The sequence below is a fragment of the Trichosurus vulpecula genome, chromosome 3, assembly GCF_011100635.1.
Source record: "Trichosurus vulpecula isolate mTriVul1 chromosome 3, mTriVul1.pri, whole genome shotgun sequence".
Classification (NCBI taxonomy): domain Eukaryota; kingdom Metazoa; phylum Chordata; class Mammalia; order Diprotodontia; family Phalangeridae; genus Trichosurus; species Trichosurus vulpecula.
In genome coordinates, this window is record NC_050575.1 from 279,086,191 (window position 1) to 279,110,205 (window position 24,015).

At 34.0% G+C, this 24,015-nt stretch overlaps 1 protein-coding gene across 1 annotated transcript in view; it reads right to left on the minus strand.

The window, feature by feature from the left end:
• RALGAPA2 (Ral GTPase activating protein catalytic subunit alpha 2) overlaps window positions 1-24,015 on the minus strand; it is a 409,611-nt gene that overhangs the window by 159,792 nt on the left and 225,804 nt on the right. Inside the window, exons 33-36 of the mRNA XM_036748146.1 lie at window positions 21,302-21,373; window positions 15,683-15,806; window positions 9,471-9,626; window positions 1,580-1,738 (exon numbers count right to left, since the gene is read on the minus strand). Of these exons, the coding sequence (XP_036604041.1) occupies window positions 1,580-1,738; window positions 9,471-9,626; window positions 15,683-15,806; window positions 21,302-21,373 (511 nt within the window). The remainder of the gene's footprint in view (window positions 1-1,579; window positions 1,739-9,470; window positions 9,627-15,682; window positions 15,807-21,301; window positions 21,374-24,015) is intronic.

A 24,015-nucleotide genomic window follows, 5' to 3' on the forward strand; every position in this document is an offset into this window, starting at 1 on the left:
ATGAAGTTTACTAAAGTAATTACTGCAGGTGAATAGTTTCTAGTTCTGAAAAATGCCTTATGCTATTTATTAATGTCTTAATACTTCACTATTTTGATAGTTAAAATCTAATGAATCTTTGGGGTGAAAATGTCAATTTTATAAAGGAATAAGTATTGCTGATATTACAATCTTCATTTAGAAAAGATACAACTTCATACCTTTTGGTGTCTAAACATCTAAATCAAAGAAATACAAATTTATTGTGAAGAAACTATTGACTTCTTGCTTTTTTTGGTGAAAAATCTAAGTAGGAAATATAGTGAAGAACTCTTTACAATACTGAATTTGAGGAACAGTATAAGTAATCACTTTTCTAAATCAAATTGTATCTGGATTTTGCCACATGTGGTAGTTAAGATGTTTCAGGGGATAGTATCACACACTTGAGAAGTCTTACATGTGATTTTTTTTTTTGCTTCTTTTAGCCTCAAAGTAAAATGTGTTTTTCATAACTTGACTAAGAGCTAATTTTTAAGTCTTAATTTAAAAAGTAAAAACACTTTCATTAATTGGCTAAACTTACAAAAAAAAGGAGAGGTTTCAAGGACAGTAACTCAATTTAGTGGAGATAGTGGATTATACACACTTTTTGAAAAAAAATAGAGAACAAATTTAATATTTGCTTAATTCTGGAGTCGTCCTACATATGAGTTCCCTTGACTATTCTATTCTATTCAACTTAACAAACATTTATTTACCATCCACTATTTACCAGGCACTAGACCGAGTGCTAGGGACACAGATAAAACAAAAATAGTGTCTGCACTCAGCAAGCTTAGAACATTTTAACTATGAGACTATTACACAAATCTGAAAAGGGAGTCTTTTTATCCCCTTGGATGATGATCTTAATTTTACTAAATAAAAGCTTGTTACAAATCATACTAAGGGTATTAATTTATGTGGCCAAACTAGTCCATGGAACTTTTCACAGGATGGGTCTTGTCATTTTCAGGATCGATGTTACTTGGTTAAGCTGATTTTGTGGCAAATGTTAAGAAATCATTAGATTATCTATGTTATAACGTACACAGACAACCCCTAAATATATTCAAGTTAATGATGCCATTCACTATATTGGAATTTTAGAGGAGTTTCAAAATTATATTATGTTGGATACCATAATGAGAGCAATATATTGTGTAATAGAAATAAAATCTTAATTTGTTCATTTCTTCATATTTCTTCATCAATTCAATGTATAAAATCAGATTTTTAATTCTTTTTAATATTCAGTTTTTTATGATACATTTCTGCTGGAACTGGATTCTTAAAAGATACTTCAAATAAACACCAAACAGTGAAATATGAAGTTGGATACTTGGAATCAAAGATTATACTGTATCTAGACTTTGAATATCTTTGCTCATATATAACTCAAGTTAAATATGAAATATGTTTTAACTTAGCTGTATGCACGCTATTTACCAACAAAAATATAGATTGCTTTAACATATTTATAACATCATTTGTCCATAATAGTTAACCATATGCCAAACAGTACACAAGACATGGCAATAAAATGATGAAATTGTACCTCTGGTTTCTTCATTATCTCGATGAAGAACATGTGATTCTTCATTGGATAAATAATAATTAAAACATCTCCAAAATCTGTCGGTATAATGCCCCTGCGGTAGTTCCTGATGTGTTCAGACCAGACGATGTGAACCTCGTCATTTCCCAAGTGACGAAGCTGCAACAGCAAATTGGCTCTTTATTAATCAGAGTGATAACAACAGTTTATGAGGGGTCATGGTTTACAAATTGAATTACAATGCTCAGCAGCAGAAATATTTCATTACTTAAAAAGGTTAAAACACTGATTTCTTCTATATGCAATAAAATGGTGCAGGTGGCATGATTACTTAAAAATAACATGGACCTCATTTGAAACACATATTGGTACTTATATAACGTGTGTAATCAGTACATGCAAAGAAATTATTGCTATTCTAGTACAGTTTTAATAGGAAAGATTTTTCAACTAAATTTTAATGTCACCAAAAGCATCATTCTCAAGACAGTATGAACTAAAAATGGAAAGTTTTTATTTTGTATCACAGCATTGCTTTAGAATCCTGATTAATATCTAGTTATATAGAAAAATACTGTATGAACGGAAAAAAACCATTATGCAATTATAATTATAATGCAGCTTATTGTACAGTTTTTTGTGCTTATTTGCTGTCAAAAGCTTTAAGAAAAAATGTGAAAAATTACCTCTGTTTAGCATCCTCCAAAAAAACCCCAGAAATGTAAACTTGCACAAAAATTGTATTTTATAGTCAAGGTTCGAAGATCACATCCTAATATCATGCTATTTTACTCACAGAGACAAATAATGCAGAATGAATTTCTGTGATTTGAAGATATTAGGAAAAATGGAATGTGTAATCATACATATATGATATGAATGAATAATAATCATATCTAGGTAAATATGAAATGGGTGAAGAGTGTAGAAACTTGATTAAAAAAATTAAAATGGTCTCCTAAAGAACTGTAATTATAAAGACACTTCTAGTAAGTGGATTTCTCAATTATTCTTGTTAATTCCTATTAGGAAGATAAATTTTCAGTCTTTTAAAATAATAACACGATGATGTGGGAATCAAGAAAAATATATTCCTAAACTTGATTTATAAATACAACAGAATGAAAAATGAAAGGATATCAATACCTGAACTTGCGAAATACATGTCATGTGTTAAAGGTAAAGGTAAAGCTAGACTAACATGAAAAGCATTTTGTAAAGAAAAAAAGGTAAAGATCATCCTTTGGGGTAATATGTATATAAAACTTATCATGATTCATGTGATATACTCTAAATACAGAGAGATGAGTTTGATACAGGGGATGGATGCTCTTCATAGGCTGCTCAGCTACTGAGGGGAAAAACACAGGTGAACACAATATGTTCTGTTTTTCATTATAAGGTTACAAAGAAGTCAGTTATGTTGAAATACCTCCTAATTCTTTTCTATTTCATTCTTCTGGAAACAACTCTATAACTCGTTATTTAAAAAGAGATTTACACCTCCATTCCTGTAGTGTATGCACATGTGTGGGTACAATGCAATTGTTTGTATGTAGGTTCATGGGCTGTCATTTTTAGTGAGCGCTATGCTATAACAAAGAAGTACAAGTTAATGGTTTTCGAAATTTTCATGAAAATTGCCCATTAAATTATTTTTTTTCTTATAGATCAAGCTAGATTAGAGCCATATGAGATGAGAAAACATGAAAAGGTTGCACTAGCACTTGTGAGGAAAGTATCCATAATGATGAGGTCACAGATCTCACTACAGAAGCATACAAAAGCTTGGTGAGCAAAAGTGGTACAACTGCTTTTAAAATGGTTACTTAATGTAACTGAACCAAAATTTTATGTAACCCTATTTCCACCTTAACAAATATCACAACTTTTAAAAATTTAGACAGAGTGGCCCCATATCCCACCAGTTTAATATACCACTTTGGGAGTGAAAACATGGACTATCATTTTGTGCCAACAACACAACGAATAGTGTTTTCAAAGAAGAAGTGAATAACATCTAATTGAAACTTCAGGGGAAATTTAGAAAAGCAGAATGTAATTACTGAAGCTGGAACATAGCCAGGATTCAATACCTAACGCCCCTAATCTTGAAAATAGAACCAGCATCTTTAGTAACATATTGCCCCTTGATATAATGCTTAGGCAAATAATTTATAGGTAAAGAATCTCCCTTATTAAATCAAAACTCACACTTGGTTTTCCTTTAAATTATTTTAGAGGTTATCCAATCAGTCATAAGACTCTACTTTAGCATAAAATTTAATAAAATTCAACCCTAAGGCAATGTATCAAAATGCATGAAATCTATTTCTGATTGATAGTTAAGGATTTTAGAGCATGTGAATTCAAAACAATTAATCTTTTCAATATTCCACCTTCATGAAAACTCCCATTCAACAGTAAACCAAATATTTAAATCAATGGTTTGCCACTGCAAAACTGCAGCAAAACAATTGTAGGAATACATTAAATTGTAGCACTCCCCCTGAAATAATTCACTATTATGCAACATTTACTTTCATTGCTTATAATATAATATTAATCATCATGAGGTTATTTTCTTTTCAATTCTGTATGCCTTGAGCATCTGGGTACCACATACGTAATTAACTAAATCACGAAATTAACAGTTAAGGCATCAAGCTCAATTAAATAAAATATTTGGGACAAAGGTATATTTGAATATACCAACAAATATGCAATATGAACATAATAAATGCTGAAAACACAAGTAAAATGAGTTTTTAGTCTCATCATAAAACTTGCCAGAAGATGCCTAAAGGAGAAAGATTTTAAGTACTTTTCCAGATTAATGGAAAGTTTATAAAATATATTCACTTTACATGTTGTATCTGATAAACATTCCCAAAAGAGATTCTTTGCAACATACTGTTCAGCTATAGTTTCTTCACAATACCCGCAAGTTAGCTCAATCTAATAATGTGCATTTAACTTATAGGGCAATTTATAGACTTTTTCATTTTATAATTAATCATGTCAACTATTTCCTCCAATGCAAGCCATATTTCAGAACATACTTGTCAGTTATAGAACAAATACTCATTTTTCAAGCCTTAGAAAAACAATTCATGTTCTGAGTCTTGTCCTGTACCACTACTACTCATTAGCTTGAGTAAACAGTTTTAAAGTCACTATGCTTTAACTATTCTGCATGCTGCCTGCCAGGCAGCACGCCACTGGTGACACTGGTCATGGTACACACCTAATAGTCTGACCTCCTTTTCCGTCTAATTGCATTACATAGCCAGCTGGCTCCAGAAAGGAGTCGTCTGTTTGATTGAAGAATTCCTGCTCCTTGGTAGGCATTGCTGCTACTTTTACTAAGTAACAGTCAGGCCTGACATCCCCATTGTTCATCTGACAGTGTGCCCATCCTAAAATCTAAGTTTTATTTGTAAATTAACCAAGAAACTTCCTGCCAGAACAGCGCTGCCTGGAGACTGATAATGTGTGCCTTTCATTCCCTTTCACTCTTACTGTATCACTGCCAATTTGTTTTTCTGCTGCTGGCCAGCCTGAGGCTATAAAAGCCTTGTAAGACATAAGTGCAATTATAGTCCTGGAGTCAAATGAATTGGACAAATCCAATAGCACAGCTCTGTCCCCACTTTGCAAAACCCCTACAGCAGTTAGATTAGCTGCTAAAAATCTAATCTAGCTATAGCTAACAAATTTCTGCAGCGAAAGATCAAGAGTTCAGTATGGGGTTGCAACCAGATTTCTGAATTGAAAAAGTTCTACTATGACAAGGGCAGAGCATAGCATAAATCACTTTAGAATTCTGCAGCTCATTTTTAAGCTGTTAGGTACAATTTAGTTAGAATAAGACAAGGGACTATTGGATGCTGCTACTGGGATTGATTTTCGTTCTAGCTGCAAGACATCCTGATGAAGAAAGTTTATCACTAATGATGCTAAATTCTGGAACTGCAAAAGGTACCAGCTGAATTGTGATGATTTCAGTGGGGAATCTTTCAAACAGAGCCAAATCTGAGAACATTATTTGTGGGACGGCATTTTTAACCAGAAAAAAAAGCCTCATAAAACAAACAAAATCCTACATTTCTTTTCATTAAAAGAAAGAAAACGTTTTAAATTTTTATTCCTTCTAAAGAAATTGAAAATGTCTCTCACATACAAGAACTTTTTTTAGCATAATTATCAATTATACTGAAATGACAAAAACAGAATTTGATCCTGACAGCATTAACCCTTTACTGTGCATTGCTAAGAGTTTGGTAAGTGATGATCTGGTTGGATTGTAATCTAAAATAGGTTATCGGAAACATCATTTAAGGTAAATGCTTTAAGAGAGGGGCCAAGTCCTTTCCTTTCCCTGACATAGACTTTCAGTACTAAAGGGATCTCAGCAACCATACCTCTACTACTCCTCCAACAACCACAGGCTTGAAGATCACCAGTGAAGGGTGATTCCTCCCTTGCCTCCTGAGGCAGATCATTCTACTAATACTTTGGGATCATTGTGAGAAAATTTTTTCATTATAATAAAACTAAACTAGCTACATTGTTACTTCCAACTACCTGTTTTTAACTCTTGGTGTTAAAAAGAAAAAGTCTCACCTCTCTACAAGACACCCTTTCAAATATTTAAGACAGCTTCAAATCTTCAAGCTAACTAAAATCCTTCAAGTAATCCTCTCATATCATGAATTTGAGGCAGCTAGTTGATGCAGTAGCTAGAACGCTGCACCTGCAGCCTCAGATACTAGTTGTGTGACCATTGGCAAATCACTTAACCTGGTTGTATCAGTTTCCCCATCTGTAAAATGGGAATAAAAGTAGCACCTAACCTCCCAAGGTGGCTGTATAGATCACATGAGATGATCATTGCAAAACACTGAGCACAGTACCTGGCACATAGTAAACTCTAACAAAAATGTTTGTTATTATTTCCCTTTACTATTCTGGTAGTCCTCATCTGAAAAGTCTCCAATTGATCAGTATCCTTCCTAAAATGTGATACCAATATAAAGAGGAGTCATGGTATGGTGTATATAGAGAGAAAATTGGATTGGCTGAGAGTCTAAAGACCTAGGTTTTAATTCTCACCCTGTCAATTACTAACAGGTTGTCAATCACTCCCTCTTTCACTTTTGCACCTATTAGAGATTATTCTATTTGCTTATCTATGCTTCAATATTTCAATGGATCCATGATCCACAAGGGCATACATTATATTAGTGCAGATCTCAACCCACTTATACTTTTTATATTCTTTGTAATTCTGATGCTTTCTTCCCATAAATAAATCCATAGAAGGTTTACTCTGGGGCTGGGGAGAACAGAAATCAGCCTATTCAGTGCATATATGTAAAAGCACATTAAGTGGTCCATAACTCCAAAAATCTTATATAAAATTTCATTTTAATCATTCTGATTAAGCAATTAAGCGTAACTGTGTTGGTTACCTCCCCTCTCTTTTCTCTTCCCCATACACACAACATGGCTCTTGACTGGACTTTGAGTCACTTGTAATTCTATATATTCAGAGGTCATGGTGTTCCACATTTTACATTTGTGTACCAATAATGGAAAAATGTAAGTGTTAGGAAAGTTGGCTTATTTGTGTCAGGGATCAACTTGGGCATCACAGAGAATGTTATGTAATTTCCTCAAATGCAATCCAATCTGATCTCTCTGTTCCACTTCTACTCTAGGCTCAGTTTAGTGTTCAACTGTAAGGTCTGTTCAAAATATGTGCATTGAACATGTACTCATTGCATTTCCCTTCCAACTACATGCCATGATCTGGGCAATTCACATTCCTGATCCACTCAGTTTTTCCTCTGTAGACTGTTTAGGTCATTTTTTCCTACGTGGATCACATAGAAAAAGCTCTATTGTATTAATAATCATGATGCAATCAACATAATTTCATCTATAACAAAGCTACCTCACAAATATATGGAATCCCTCTTCCATTTGGACTCTGTGCAAGGCAACTTACACAGCTGAGGTTATTATTCTTGCTGAGTATCTGCCTCCCTAAGGCTTTGCTTAATACTGATAATCAGAGGATCGTTGAACAAAGTTATTTATGTGGTTACATTCATAAAATATTTTTATATGATATTAAAACATGTAGAAGATGTTGTTGCAAGAAAACAGCTAAGGCAAGCATAAAAATGAAGAAATGTATGATGAGAAAAGGACGCGTGTTGGCAAGCAGTGAGACTGAGCAATAATAGAGAGGCCAGGTGCTGCACTGTTAAAAGACCAAGAGAAAGGCCTCCAGTGCACTTGCTAGATCATTTGTGGAGGATTTATGGGAGAATACCAACAAGAATCACACAAAAACATGATCTTCCTTGGAGAAAGTACACTTATTGACTAGATCATAACACAAAATGAGTGATTTTGCTCTAAGTTTAAAGTTGACGTATTAGGATTATAATCCAATACACTGACCAACACTATCCTTGGCCAGCTTCCTTTTACATGGTGTTGTGGGCTCTAGCCTTCAAAATACAGTGGATTTAACTGTGGTAAAAGAGCAAAAAGGAGAAAAAAGGAGCTAGCCACTGTAATGGTCAATATTAATATTTTGAAGTCTAAGGAAGTAAAAAGAATGACCATATGACAAATAAAACAGGAATGAATCTGCATAGAAAACATTGAATGAAAAATGGATCATTCTAATCACACTCAAATTAATTTAGCATTGTTTTAGGAATCAAATTGCAATCCTGGCATCACCACTGACTACCTGTGTAACCTCTATGGATTATTGATTATTGTCCTTCCTTATCCAAAGACCAAAGTCCAGAGAGTTTTCATCCAAGGCAGATACCAAGGGTCTTAGTGATGAGTAATTTCCCAAAGAAAGAATCTTCCAAAAGAGCCAAAATGAAATAAAAGTGCTAGAGATAATGACTTGGGGAGAAGATATAGCCAAGGAAATAAGAGTGGGTCTGCATGTAGTTCAGCAGATAGAACCACACCAGAAGTCTAGTGATACTAACAGTTCACCAACACTCCAAGCACACGAACACCTACAGCTGAGATAGGGGAACTATATACATATGGTATGGTCACAGCAGTGTCCTATTTGGACATTTTCTCTGGTGACCAATTCATTCTGCACAGGGCAATGAAAACATGTATTTAATTAGTCTGTTTTTCATTCATGATAACCAACTAATGAAAAATGGACATATGTGTGCATGTTTTTATACATGTGCACATCCATTTTTAATAGTAGAAATTACAGATATCTATTTATATACACATATCTGTTTTTTATTAGTGGAAGGCTGCCATGAATGAAAACCAGTCTAGATTCTATATATCTATATACATACACATATCCATCTTTATTATTACATATATATACATAATAAAAATAAAATAAAAAATGTATATAGATACACACATATGCACACTATGATAGAAAATGTTAAGAATAAACATTACAAAACAGATCTACTGTGAACCTTTCCTTTTTTATGCCTTTATCTCTTGATCTAAAGACCCGTTAGAAGAGTGATTACCTATTTTTGTTAACATCTCATCATCTATTTGATCATCAGGTCTTAGATCTGGAGCTCTCAAAGCTCACCTCAGAGATCATCTAGCCCAGCTTCCTCACGTGGCAGATGAGGAATGGAGGCTCAAAAAAATTCAGTGACTTGTTTAATGTCACACAGGTAGTAAATAAAGAAGCCAGATTTCAAAATCACTTTGGTTTCAAAAACCAGTGTTCTGACAAAAACATTTTAGTTTAGCAAATCTTAGAATAGAGGTGAATTAATAAATGACAAAGTGCTTTTCTAACAGTTTCTAGAATAAAATTTTGAAAAGACATATACACATATATATCTATTACCTTTTTTGTGAGAGAATCATCTGAATCAGATGGCATTCTAGTGGAGACATGGAAAATCACTTCCACAGTAGAGGTAGCGTAGTAAGGTGCAGTTTGCCCTGTGCTGCCATTTCGCTGCAGGCCACCCATGAATCCACAGTGTGTTGAAAGGTCAACCTTATGTGTGTAATAAAATAAAAAATAATCATAATCAAAAACCAGGTTTTTGATTTACTAAGCTAGATGACATTGAATATATTACAAATTTAAAGCATGCACAGCTCTTTGTAAAGCTGCAGCTTAAGCAATAACTACTTAGTTAATGCCCAGATCCTTTCAGTGAGTGTATCCTTTTTTTCTTCTGAGGAGCAAGAATTCTCTGTAGTGTAAAATATCAAGATCCATTTAATTAAGTACATTTTTAATACCTTGAAAAAAATGAGTGAGTTCTTTTCATATTAAATAAAGGTTAAAGAAATGTGATTTTTTTACTTGGCAAAAAGAAAACATGGTCAAGAATAGTCAAGAATGGTTATATTAAAGAACATATTGATACCTTTAAAATAACCATTTTAAACTATTGTTAAGAGGAGTTAAGAGAGTAAAGAGCTAATTTTCTGAAGACTTAATAATACTTTGAGAAATGTCACTTTATCACTAGTTTTTAAAAAAATCATCATCACACCCATTCTATATATCTACACTTCGTAAAGTTAAAGAAGTTAAAGTTAAAAGAAAATTAAATTAAAAGGAATGAAAAGGACAGAAGTCTGGTTAGATTAGAGGTTCCTAACTTTTTCTGTGTGTATTATGACACTTTCTGGCATCTGGTAAAGCCTGTGGACTCTTCCTCAGCATATCACTAAATGCACAAAATATGTAAGAGTACAAAGAAAACCAATTACAGCAAAATACAGTAATCAAAATATTAAAAACAAAAACAAACAAGTGTAAGGATCTCAGGTTAATGAAACCTTGGTTTAGATTATGTCTAGATTATTTAGAAATCTCTGACTTTTCTGAATTCATAAGCATATAGAATCCCACAGGTGTCAGCGCCAGGAAGACCTAGGTTCAAACTAATACAGGGCGCACAACTTTAGCAAATTACTTAGTCTCTGAGCGCTCAAGGATAGGGATCAGAAAATTGCTGAATTCCACCTACAGCCTATTTTATGTATTGCCCCAAGTTAAAAATGTTTTTTTTCACTTGTTTAGTTTTACTCTATTTAAAAATGTAAAAAAAATTATTAGTTCTGTACAAAAAGAGGCAAGATTTGGTCCTCAGGCTGTAGTTTGTAGACACCTGTTCTAGGCAAATTTCTAAGACTACAAATTGCAGAGATGGTACCAACCTCCATTAGTAGAGGGAATTTCTTCAGCTGGGAATTCTTTCCCCATTGAAAAAAATGCATCGTTCATTCATTCATTTATAGCATGCTCTCATTTTTAAAAATTTTGAGTTCCAAATTCTCTCCCTCCCTTCTGCCTTGCCCCTACCCACCGAGAAGGCAAGCTATGCTATCAATTATACATGTGAAATCATGGAAAATATATCAAACTATATTTCCATATTACCAAAAAAAGCAAGTAAAAAGTTATACTTCAATTTGCACTGGGTTCATCTGTTCTCTCTCTGGAAGTGAATAGCATTTTTCATCATGAATCCTCTGGAAATGTCTTGGACCATGATCATGGCAGCTAAGTCACAGTTGAACATTGTTACAATATTGCTATTATTGTGTACAATGATCTTCTGTTTCTGCTCATTTCACTTTGTATTAATTCATAAAAGTCTTCCCATGGTTTTCTGAAACCATCTGCCTTGTCAATTTCTTGTAGTATTCCATCACAATTACACGTCACATCCTGTTCAGTCATTCCCTAATTGATGAGCATCTCCTCAATGTCCAATTCTTTGACATGACAAATAGAGTTGCTATGAATGTTTTTTTTACATATGGATCTTTTTCCTTTTCCTTTGATCTCTCTGGGGTATAGACTAGTAGTGGTATTACTGGATCAAAGGTTATGTATAGTTTTATAGTCCTTTTGGCATAGTTACAGATTGTTTTCCTGAATGGTTGGACCAGTTTACAACTCTGCCAACAATGCATTGGTGTCTCTTTCTCCCCTCATTTCCTCCAGAATTTGTCATTTCTGACAGGTGTGAGATGGAACCTCAGATTTGTTTTAAATTGCATTTCTCTAATCATTAGTGATATGACTATAGTTTTGATTTCTTCTGAAACCCACCTGTTCATATCCCCTGACCATTTATTGATTAAAAAATGGCTCTTATTTTTATAAATCTGACTCAGTTACACACACACATGCACAAACCCACATATGATGAGGTCTTTATCAGAGAAACTTGCTGTAAAATTTTTTGATACTACTTCAATATACCTGTCAGCAAAACATAGTTTCCCAGATTATCTCTTTTAATATTGTCTATTTTTGCTTTTGCTTTATCTGAGATCATAATTGCTACCTTTGCCTTTTCTACTTCAGGTGAAGAATAATAGATTCTGCTAAAGCCCCTTATTTTAACTCTGTGTGTGTCTTCCTGTTTCCGGTGTGTTTTTCTGAACAACATATTGCTGGATTCTAGTTTCCATTCTGCTATCTGCTTCATTTTTTGGTAAGCTCATCCCATTCACATTCAGTTATGATTACTGTGTATTTCCTTTCTATCCTCTTTTCCTTGTTTATCCTTCTCTCTGTTTTTATTCCATCCTTTCTCAAAGGTGTTTTGCTTCTGACCACTGCCTCTCTTAATCTAGCCTTCCTTTTATGATACACTATCCTTTCTCTTATCTCCTTCCCCTCCTAAGATGAATTTCCATATACAACTGAGTGTACACGTATATATTCTTCCCTCTTTGAACAAACTTCCAATGAGAGTGAAGTTCAAGCATTGCCCACCATGGCCCCCCACACATCTTCCTCTCCACTGTAAAAGCTCCTCCTTGCATGCCTCTTTCTGTGAGAAAATTTTCCCTACTCTGCCTCTCCTTTCCACATTCTCCCAATGCATCCCTCTTTCTTATTCCATTTTTTTTAAAAGATCCCAACATAATCAATTTACACTCATGATGTCTGTCTATGCAGACTCGTTTTAATTGCCCGAATAAAGATCTAAGGAGTTACATGTACCATCTTCCTACATAAGAATTTAAACAGTTATCCTTATGGAATACCTTATGATTTCACTGTCATGTCTACCTTTTTTATGCTTCTCTTAAGTTTTATGTTTGAATGCCAAATTTTCTATCTAGCTCTGGTCTTTTCATCAGGAATGCTTGAGAGTGCCCCATTTCATTAAATACCTACTTTTTCCCATGAAGGATTATACTTGGTTTTGCTGTGTAGGTTATTCTTGATTCTAATCTGAGCTCCTTTGCCTTTCAGAATATCATACCCCAAGCTCTCTTCGCCTGTAATGTGGATGCTGCTAAATTATTTGTGATCCTGACAGTGGCTCTATGATATCTGAATTTTTTTCTTTCTAGATGTTTGCAATAGTTTCTCCTTGACCTGGGAGCTCTGGAACTTAGCTATATAATATTCCTAGGAGTTTTCATTTTGGGATGTCTTTCAGGAGGTGATTGGTGGATTTAAAAAAAATTCTATTGTACTCTCTGTAAGATATTGAAGCAGTTTTCTTTGATAATTTCTTAAAAGATGATATCTAGGCTCTTTTGTTTGATCAAGGCTTTCAGGCAGTCCAATAATTCTTAAATTGTCTTGGCTCAATCTATATTCCAAGTGAGATGTTTTTCTAATGATAAATTTCATATTTTCTTCTATTTTTGTCATTCCTTTGACTTTTTTATTGCTTCTTAATGTCTCATTGAATCATTGGCTTCTACTTCTCCAATTGTAATTTTTAAGGAATCATTTTACTCGGTAAGCTCCTACACTTCTTTTACAACTCTACCAATTTTGTTTTTTAAGTTCTTTTCTTCAGTGAATTTTTGTACTTCCTGTTCCATTTGGCCAATTCTGCTTTTTAAGGAGTTCTTTTCTTCAGTGAATTTTTTATGCCTTTTTGAGTATTGGGCTAATTCTTTTTTTTTTTTAAGGCATTAATTTCTTCAGTAATTGTTTTGTGCCTCTTTTACCAAGCCATAAATTCTCTTTTCAAAATTTTCTTTTCCCAATTTTTCCTCTACCACTCATCTCTTTCTTGAACTCTTCCAGGAATTTTTGATGGGTTTATGTCCAATCAGCATTTTTTTTAAGGCTTTGCTTGTTGCTGTTTTCATATTTTTGTCTTCTTCTGAATTTGTGTCTTGGTCTTCCCTGCCACCACATTTGCTTTTTATAGTCAAGGTTTGGGGTTTTTTTTTTTTTTTTACTCCTTTTCTCAACCTATTTCTTGAGTTTGAACTTTATTTTATAAGTTTGGTTCTGTTCACCTGGAGGTGAGGAAGCTGTCCCAAGTTTCAGCCTTTTTCATGCTGCTGTTTTCAGAGCTAGTTCTGGGGATGTGTACATTTTCAGTACTTCAAAGGTGGTATCATCTGGGGAGAGATGTGGTCAATGTCCTCCTGCTTATGCTCTGGTCTTCACCTAAGAAGGCCCCCCTGTAGCCGCAAGCACTAGAACTCCTGCTGGCCCTGGAACTGTGACCAGGTCCTCTGTTCTCTTGTAGCTACAAGTGCTATTTTTCTTCTCTGCCTTGGAACTGTGACCAACTACCAGTGCTTCTCTCCCTGGAACTGTGACCTAGAACTGCACATGGCCCATCAGAACTAGCTGTACTCAATGCCAGCAAAGGGTCCCATGTAAACTCTTTTGACCAGCTGTCTGACCCCTTTACTGTCCTTTGGTTGAGAGCTCCCAAAGCTGTTGCTGCTGCGGTCATAGTCTGGGCTGGTGATGCTGTTGTAAATGCTCTGGGTCAGTCCTCACCTTGGTGTCACAGACCTCTTCTGAAAAACGACTAAGTTGGGTTAGGCCAGAAAAACGTCTCACTGTAACTTTTTATGGGCTCTGCCACTCCAAAATCTGATTTGAGGTGTTATTTCAACATTCTTTGGAGGGAAATGGTGGGAGAGCTCCTTTACCATCCTGGTTTTGCTGACCCACCTGGGAGTTCTATAAAACAATGAAATCACAAGTCTAGTCACAAGCCCTACCTTAAGAATATGATTCAATAACAGATTTTTCTCCATTGATCTTAGAAGACAGGTTTGAGTGGATACTCAATCTAACTAAGAGAACTCATTGTTTTATCTTTTCCCCATTATATCTTATTCATTCAGTCTTTCTAGTATTTGACCTCTTTTTAAATCTCTCTTCTCTATTAAAGCCATTGTGTTTTTGTTAGGCAACCCCAATTTGTTGTTCTTATCTTACTATAAGATATCTTCTCAACTGAAGATCTCATTTTCCTTCCACTTCAAGTTTTATCAAAATGATATGGTGGTAGAACTAGCTGTTTTGTATGCCTGAAACCTCCTCCATTTCCCTTTTTCTCCTTTTGAATCTACAAACAGCCTTTGAAACCCAACTCAAATGCCACAATCTTCATGAAGGCATTCTAGGTCTTTATTTTCCTCTCTCTTCAGGGTATCATATTATATTTAATTTTTACTTTTCTGATGCACAAATAATACCTTATTTTTTGTTATAGTAATCTGTCCATATAACATCCCACACCATACTTCTATAGAAGTATGGAAAGCGTTACATTTCAGCTATTTTATTAACCAAAAGAACATCAATAAATCATTGTTTTATTGAATCATTACTAAAAACTGTAATAGTAACTGACAATTACATCACTTTAAAAATTGCAAAGTATTTTACATACATTACCTTATTTGATCCTCACAGGAACCCTTTTCAGAAGGTACAACAAGAGTTATTATACCTGATTTGCAGATGAAGCAATTGAGGCTAAGACATATTAAGTGACTTGCTCAATGTCACAGAGCTACTGCTAGAGGTGGGATATGAGCCCAGGTCTAATTGATTTGTTATCAATTCTCTTTCTACTACATTTATACTTAAATTTGTATTTTTAAAGTTGCTAGGAAGTGGCTAATAGGTGTTGAAACTCAAAAATTAACACTTCCATTATAAAAGACTCAAAAATTCTTGATACCTTGGCTATTTCTAAAGTAGGCTTCATGAGCCAGCATAATTTTACACATAAATACACAAAATAACCTTTAATTTCCACTCAGTTACATTCAATTAATATCTATTAAATGAATTACCTCCCAACCAAGACCAGCTACAAAGTCTTCATAGGCCTGGCTTCCCCTTGCATTTGACAGTATTGAGCATTTGTCTTCTTGTCCTTCAGCAATGTAAAACACTGCAATCTTGTGAGTTTCACGGCTGTAGGTTAGAAGCAAATTGAAATGAAGTATATTTATAATGCACAGGAAGTTGGGAGCACTCACTTAAAATGGGTTGGTATATAATTTCTTATACAGTTTAGGATTTCCTCTTCATTTTAATTTAGAAATGTTTAAGCTAGCCTTTGAAACAGACAAATTATCTATTCAAATTTTACATTCTGAGCCTTTGAGAATTAAGATAATATTGTAAAATTCTCTAATTCTAAATCACCAAATTAATAATAATAACAATAATGAACCTTAAGGAATCTTCCAGTAAGAATAGATTCTTAATTTGTCTTGGTCAGTACAAAGTCACTGCCCATCCCCAAATAACAGGACATCTTTCCCTTCTGAATGTGTAACTGAATACATGGTATGAGGTTAGAAAAATAGTATTTGGCTGAGAAAAGAACTGCATGGTTTTGTCCCTGAAAGGCTTAGTTCATACTGATACTGTATTATCTTAACTGGGACATGGATCAATTTACTATATTTGACTGTATTAAATAACTAATTTCTGTATAAACAATTAGATTAATGGTTTGAAAAACCTTAAGTTTATATTACATAAACATGGTATTTCGTTAATAATGAACATATTTCTCCGCTGTCCCCTCCCCACCTCCAAAGCCCTAAATAGGAATGATTCAATTCACTGCCCTTTCTCTACTGAGAAGTCATATTCTCTTAGGGTTTTTTTTAATTAGGGTTGATAATCTGATTATCATAGTATTTCCTTCATTATTTTTGAAGTGTATAAAGAAAAAATAAGTCTTTTAAATCTCATAAAATAAAGTTTCATTTCTCCCAAGAAGTATATTATGTTGCAAGTGTCCAAATGACTGAATTCTTTTTTCTGTTGGCTGGTTTTTTGAGTCCTAAATTAGGTAAAAAATAAAATAAAACACTTATGAACAACATAGGCCAGAAGAGTGTAAGTTCCTTAAACATTTCCATACATACAAATTAATTATCATCTTATTAGTCATAATTTATTGAACCTCAATGAAATCTTAGAGAAGAAAAATGAGGTTAGATGAGAGAACTTAGTAAGTGGGGAAGAGGCTTCATTTGACTGGACTAATATCTTACAGAAAAGTAACGCTTTAGACTGTGCTTTCTTTTCTTTTTAAAAAAAAATTATTTTTTAAGTTTACAACATTCAGTTCCACAAGTTTTTGGGTTCCAAATTTTCTCTTCTTCCCTCTCCTCTCCCCTCCCCCCACAAGACACCATGTTACCCAATGTAGGTTCTACATTTAACTTCACACCGAGCTTATTTTTGAAGTTTATCTATTATGGGGATTCAGAAACATTTGGTGACAATTAAATGACAGGAAATATATCGTCTTACATGGAGTACTGAAAAATGTTCTAATTGCAGAAGTACTGAAGTAGGTAGGTGACAACTGTTGGCACCATACACCTTTACCTACTGGTTATTAGGACATGGTAAAGATATATGGAATCAAGGTAAAATTACAAGACAAGCATCTGTGATCATTTATTTGTTGAGACTGGGTCTCCCATCTCAGCTGGCTTAGAAGTGATTGAGCTATTCAAGGCTCTCCTGATCTAAGTACTAAGGCACTACTAATCAGCATGAGAGTTTTGACGTGCTTCATATCTGACCTGGGTTGGTTCACGTGACTTTAGGTAACCTGGTAGCCTCATGTTAGCAGGGGCTCACACCATGTTAATAACAAACTTGATATAGATACTCAATCAGTACAGCCCATTGCAGCTCAGAATGCCAGAGCTCAAGAGATCCACCAGCCTCAAGATCTCTGTTGACTGAGATTATATGCACACACTACTAGGCCTGGCAAACACTTACATTCTAAAAATCATATTTAACAATTGGAAAATTTGGATTGATCCCCAATTCTTTACTATAATTAAATCTATGTTTAATTAAAAATTTCTGGGAGTTCTCTGGAAGCAAGGAAAACTTAAATCCAGTATTTATTTATGAAATTTCAGACCCAATTTAAATGCATCTGTTCACTCTCCTTCAATTTCAGGCTTTTTACTTTTGAAATACAAGGTTTCAATTTTAAAACCTTTATTTGCATGTCCTAGAAATAGAATCATTTCAATCATGAATAGCCATACGTTACGGGGATGAAAACCAATGACCTTTAGTGCTAAAAATTTAACGAATTTCACATCTTTCAAACTTGGGGATCCTAGAAAGTTGGCTAGCTTTTCAACCTGTACATGGCCTTGTTAGACTCTTGAATGCATGTAATGTGTCTGTAGTGCTAATGAGCAACATCACAGTATTTCACATCCACAGGACGCAGGAGTAAGTTGGAAATACAGAAAGAGACACAGATCCACCTGCTCGTTTCAGTTGGGTCTGGATAAGATCAAGTCACTTTCTTTATGTTTCTGATTTTTTTCTTTATATTAAAAACCAGAATTCAAAAATGGGTGACCTTCCCTTCATCTTAATATATACTTGCAAGATTATCACTATTTAAGCAGTAAAAATGATCATTCATTAAATTTGCCCTATGTCTAGCACAATTCTTTGTGCATATCTACTTTATACATTTTCTGACCTTAATTAGTTGCATCTTATATTACCATTACATTCTTACATTACCATTAAAATATATAGTCATAGCAAAACAAAAGCATATATTCTTTAAATGATGGTGAAGTGGTATTCTTTGTATTTCTTGAGAACAGGGAAAGATAATAATTTAACACTACCATAGGAGAAAATCACCTTGCGTAGGAAGAATAAATTTGAAGATTGTGGAACATTTAAAGATGCTATTAATGAAAGGAGTTTAAGATGTGGTCCTACAGGTAAAGTGAAAGAGACTAAACTCTTCTAGACGTACAACTATAGAATATACTTACTTTTTTTGACTTCAAAAAGAGCTAGTGAAAATGGCAATTACAGTGATAGAAGTTGGTGCCTTTCTTAGTTATCCAAGGGATAGAGGTTTAAATGAAGGCTAATTAGGAGGGCAGATGATTTGACAATAAGCTTTTCCAAGCCATATTTTATAAGTGCAAGCACTCCAGGGAACTATTTCAACTGTACCTCACATAGTTCAAGTCTACTAAGACTAAACAAACTGGCCATAGTTGGAAGTTTATTTGTTTAATCCAGAGTATAGGGAATAAAACAGAATACATGTGAAAATTTAAGTTTGGAAGTTCATTCCACTTGCTCAATGATGGAGAATTCATGGGACACAAAAGAACACCATTCAAGTTCTGTTCCTCATACAGAATTTCAAAAGTGAACTCATTCTTTCTCCAACCCCATAGCAGAAGGTGAAAAATATAGTCAAAAATAAGAATTAGGATGATAGAAAAAAAACTAGAAAATTAGTATTAGGGTTAAGGTTAGGGTTTGAAGCCTTTTAAAACATTCTTATTCAAGTACACAGTTCTATAAGTCATCAAAAATATTTCCCTGTGAAATAGGAAGCAAAAGTTTTAAAATGACAATGTAGGTATCTGATATCTGGAGAGATATTAATTTTTTCTATTGTTAATTTTTAAATAATGTATATAGTTCAACAAACGTATTTCTAAAGCACTGATCTAAATAGAAACTAAGCTATTTAGGATAATAACTATGCAGATGAGACGAATTTACCCTACAAGCTTTTCGAAGGAAGAGTCAAGTGTAAATTATGTCTTTTATATGTATGTTCCAAAAGCTTAAAGAAAGCAGCTCTGCTTCTAAACTGGTAAGCCTTAACTGTAGTTACATAGTGCCGTAAATAAACAGGATAGTATTTTGAAAAGGAAGAGGATAAAGAGAAGAAGAAATAAAGTGAGCGGGAAGAAAAATCAAGTCCCTATATAAAGGTAAATGTTTTGAGATGCTAACACAATAAGGATGGTTCTGTAGTAAAGTTTTATAAAATAAGTGAAAACAATATACAATGCGCCACCCTCTTCCCATTTTCCTCAGTGACCTTTATAAAAGGATTTTGAATGTTTTTAATAGAATTTTAAATATTGTTTCTCATACTTACAGTCTTCTACACTTTCGTTCAAAAGGAAAAGAAAAAAAAACATACTAGTAATGTAAGTTTTAAGTACAAATAATGGTGACATGAACCAAGCCATTTTTGTTCCCTTAATGGTGGCACGGAGCTTGGAAGACCTTTCATACCTGTGTTTTAATGAGAACTCAAAGCTAAATGGAAAAAATGGAAATAAACCTATACATTACATCTAACTGGCCAATTGTTCTTTGGAGAAATATACAACTGTCAGAACATTTAAAAAAAGAAAGAAAATGCACTAAACAATTTGTATGTAGAATAGTAGATGCTTATTTGTTACCTGAATACTTAAAGAGTTTCAGGACAAAAATCTAGGTATATATATCTAAGCCTTTTACACTTTTAAAACATTTATAAAAGTGAAAACTATAATTTTCCCAGACGTTAAAATTCAGGTATGTCATGACATGTCAGGATAAAGCTGTTTTACTAGTTCCCTTTTCTTTATGCTTTAAAAGCTATTTTGTCTTGTTTTGTATGAAAGGTCCTAAGTTGTTGTTGCTGAATTTAGAACTGTAGGATTTAGAGGTGAAGAGGATATTGAAAATAATCTTTGTCATTTTACCTAAAAGTACATTAGTTCGGTAAATAGCATAAAACATATATGTATATAATTTTAAAAAGTTAAGTATTAAAAATTCACCATAAAAATAAGGTTGAGAGAAGACATGATTTGCCTATTCTACTCAATTTTCCCAAGGATTAACAATTAGGGATTTTGTTATTCATAATGGACATAAGGGTTCTAGGTAATGTAGGTTCAAAAAAATCTTTTAGCAGCAGTGCTGAACTATATACCACAGACACTGAACTTAAGATAGGCTGCAGAAGGAGGCCTGTTGACCTAAAAATTCTACCATTTTGGAAAAGAGAGCTCATCTATACCAATTTATGGCAGAACAATCTTGAACTCTGTGGTTGTTAAGATAATAAACACAGCATAAAATTTGGTATCATCGAACTCTCACCAATCATTTTTCAATGAGTATGACTATAAAGCAAATACATTTCAGAGACGTCAGGTGTATAAGTAAAGATGGGTATGCACATCTATAGATTATCTAAATAATGTAAACATTTTTTCTGAGGATGTATTCTTTCCTCCATCTTATCAAAGTTGCCATCCAAAAGATGAATGGCCAGAAAATGAGACAGCCCAGCTACGTAGTGAGAATCAAAGATAGTCCGTGTTGTACAGTGGCACCAACAATGTCAAAAGAATTAGAGAAAGTTCCTAGTACACTGGTTGGAGCCATATAGAGGATTTGTGGATGGACATGGACAAGAATTATACAGAAAAAGAAGTGACAGGTGACTTGCAATTTGCACACTAAGAATTATGCACACTAATGAGATTACAGTTTCATCAAAGTACTGAAGTAACAGGTATACATGTTCTCATAAAATATAACAAGAATGAAAGTAATTTTTAAGCAGAATTACATACCACTGACGTGAGTCCAAATTTTTTAACTCTCTCAACAATTTAGAATTTTTCTTCAGCAGATGAAAATTTTTTCTATAACAACAAAAAATTAAAAATTTTGGGAAGATAAATCATGTGAAACAAAAACAATGTACTATGTAATGACTACTCCTTTTGAAAATTTCAACCTAAAAAAATATCAAGGGAAATGAACTAAATAGATTCAAATGTAAGTTTTACATATGTTTTAAGTTGTCTTACTGCAATCAATTAGTACATACTATGGTATTATTAATACTATAATCAATTATTTATTTAGCACTATGCAGATATGAAAAATATTTTACATGTTATCTCATTTTTTCAACACAACCACTTCTTGAGGCAGGTAGTACAAGTCACAGCAATATGGAGATTTTGCAGATGTTTTCTCACAGTAGAAAACTCCTTTAGGACAGGGACTTTTTTTATTTTTCATTGTATCCCTAGTGTCTAGTAGGTTGCCTGGCATAAATTAAGCACTTAATAAATGCTCTTTAAATTGAAGAAATAGATTCAGAGGCTAATCAACTTGCCCAAGGTTATACAACTAGAAAAAGTAGTAAAGGTTGAACTTATACCTAGGTCTCCTGACTCTAATACTCTTTGCATCACCTTGCTTCTCAGAAAAATAAGCTGATATCGATGGTGGCAAACATTAAATGAATGCATTTTAAGCGTGTGTGTGTGTGTGTGTGCATGCGCACACACACATATAATGTCAAAAACATGACATAAAGAAGACAAATTTGCTTCAGGTCAAAGAACGGCAACAAGGAGCATTAGAACTCATGACCAGGCTATAGCAGAAGAAACAAAGCTAAGAGAAGACAGGGGAGAGTGGCACATTGCACGGTAAATATACAGACACAACATACTTCATTACTTCAGGGATTCTTCAGTATGAGTGTCTCTTAGCGAACATCAAAGGTAACCGGCCTCCCTACAACTTAACAGATAATCTTGAAAAATTGCTCTGCTAAAAAAATTCATGAGCTTGAAGCCACACATCAGCTAATAACCTCTCTGAAGTTAGCTAGAATGGTGCTTGCATGATGCACACTGCTCATCAATAGACTAGAATCTTGACATTTGAACTTGAATCTTTGGTATGCTGTTAGGATCTGACAGAGCTTGTAGGCCACTCTCAGATATTATTTGAAAAATAAGGGTAGCTCCCACATTATGATGAGATACTGGCGTAGGACCGTAGTGAATACAGAAATATGGTAGAGAACAATTGCATGAAGATAAAAGGTGAAAAATGTAGAAGGGATATTGTTGTAAGATATTTTTCTAATTTAAATTTCAAAGTTTGCAGAAAGGTTAATAAAGATCACTAATTTTAAAAATAAAGACTACTTTCTATATCTTTATCTTTCCTTATTAACTAGGAAAAGATCAGTTTTATCTATTATTCAAAACAGCATGGATAAAGGATTAAAAAATAACAATCTAAGGAGACTGCACAAGAGAAGTAGAAGTCATTACATAAGAAATACAAAGAGAGAAGACACAAATGGGAAAGCAGAGCATGGAGTGAACCAGGAAGGGTCACTGAGGTCAGAGCACAGGTGGTCCTATAGACCAACTACAGGTTTCATCTGAAACCATGTGAGCAGTCTTAGGTGGGATTATGCAGGTACTAAAGGAAGTTTTAGGAAATGGTCAGAAACTGGTAGGCAAGTTGAAGTCAAAGCATACATGTTGGAACATACAGGTCCGGAGTCCTAGTGATCAAGACAACTGGATCCGGAATACAGATCAGCCATCTGAGTGATTGGGATCAAGATGCAGAAAAGGGGAAGAAAGGTAGTAAAAAGAATCTTAAGTCAATGTGATGTAACAGAAAGAACAAAGAACAAGAAATCAAAGACTTTCTTCTCCTGACTCTACCCCTAATTAGTAATATGAGTGGCATAGTGGATGAGCACCAGCCCTGAAGTCAGGGGGACCTGAGTTCAAATCCAGCCTCAAATACTTACTAGGTGTATGACTCTGGGCAAGTCACTTAACCCCAATAGTTTCCTCCAAAACAATGAGAGAACTAGACTAGATTCTCATTCTAAAATTATGATTCCATGTTCAATGGATCAGGTTATGTGCTGGCAGAAACCTTACACATCATCTCATCCAAATCTATCATTTTATATAAGAACCTTATGCCTAGAGATATTAAGTGACTTGCGCCAAGTAGACAGAACTGAAATTTGAACCAAAGTCTTTTAATTCAAATCTACTTTTTTTTCCATTTCACCAAAGACTTGTGGATATAATCATTATACTTCTCTTTGAATTTCTGAAAAGCTTTGGAGAATGGTAGGAGTGTTAGAAGCCTGAAGGATGGACATGCACATGTAGAGATGACCTGAATCATCTGATAAAAAACGTTCCTGTTTTTAAAAAGAAAGATAGATGGAATAGATTAATTTTTTTAACATATATAGTTTCAACATTAGCTAACTGCATAATAGATGGCATGCTAGATTTGGAGTCAGGAAGATTTGTATTTAAATTCTACCTCAGATATTTAGTTAGCTGTGTAACCCTGGGCAAGTCACTTAAACTCTCTGAGCCTCGGGCTCCTTAGCTTCCAATTGGGGTTAAAAAAAGTACCTGCCTCCCAAAGTTTTCATAAGAATCAAATGAGATAATACTTGCAAAAATGTTTAGCTAACTATGAAGATATCCTCATC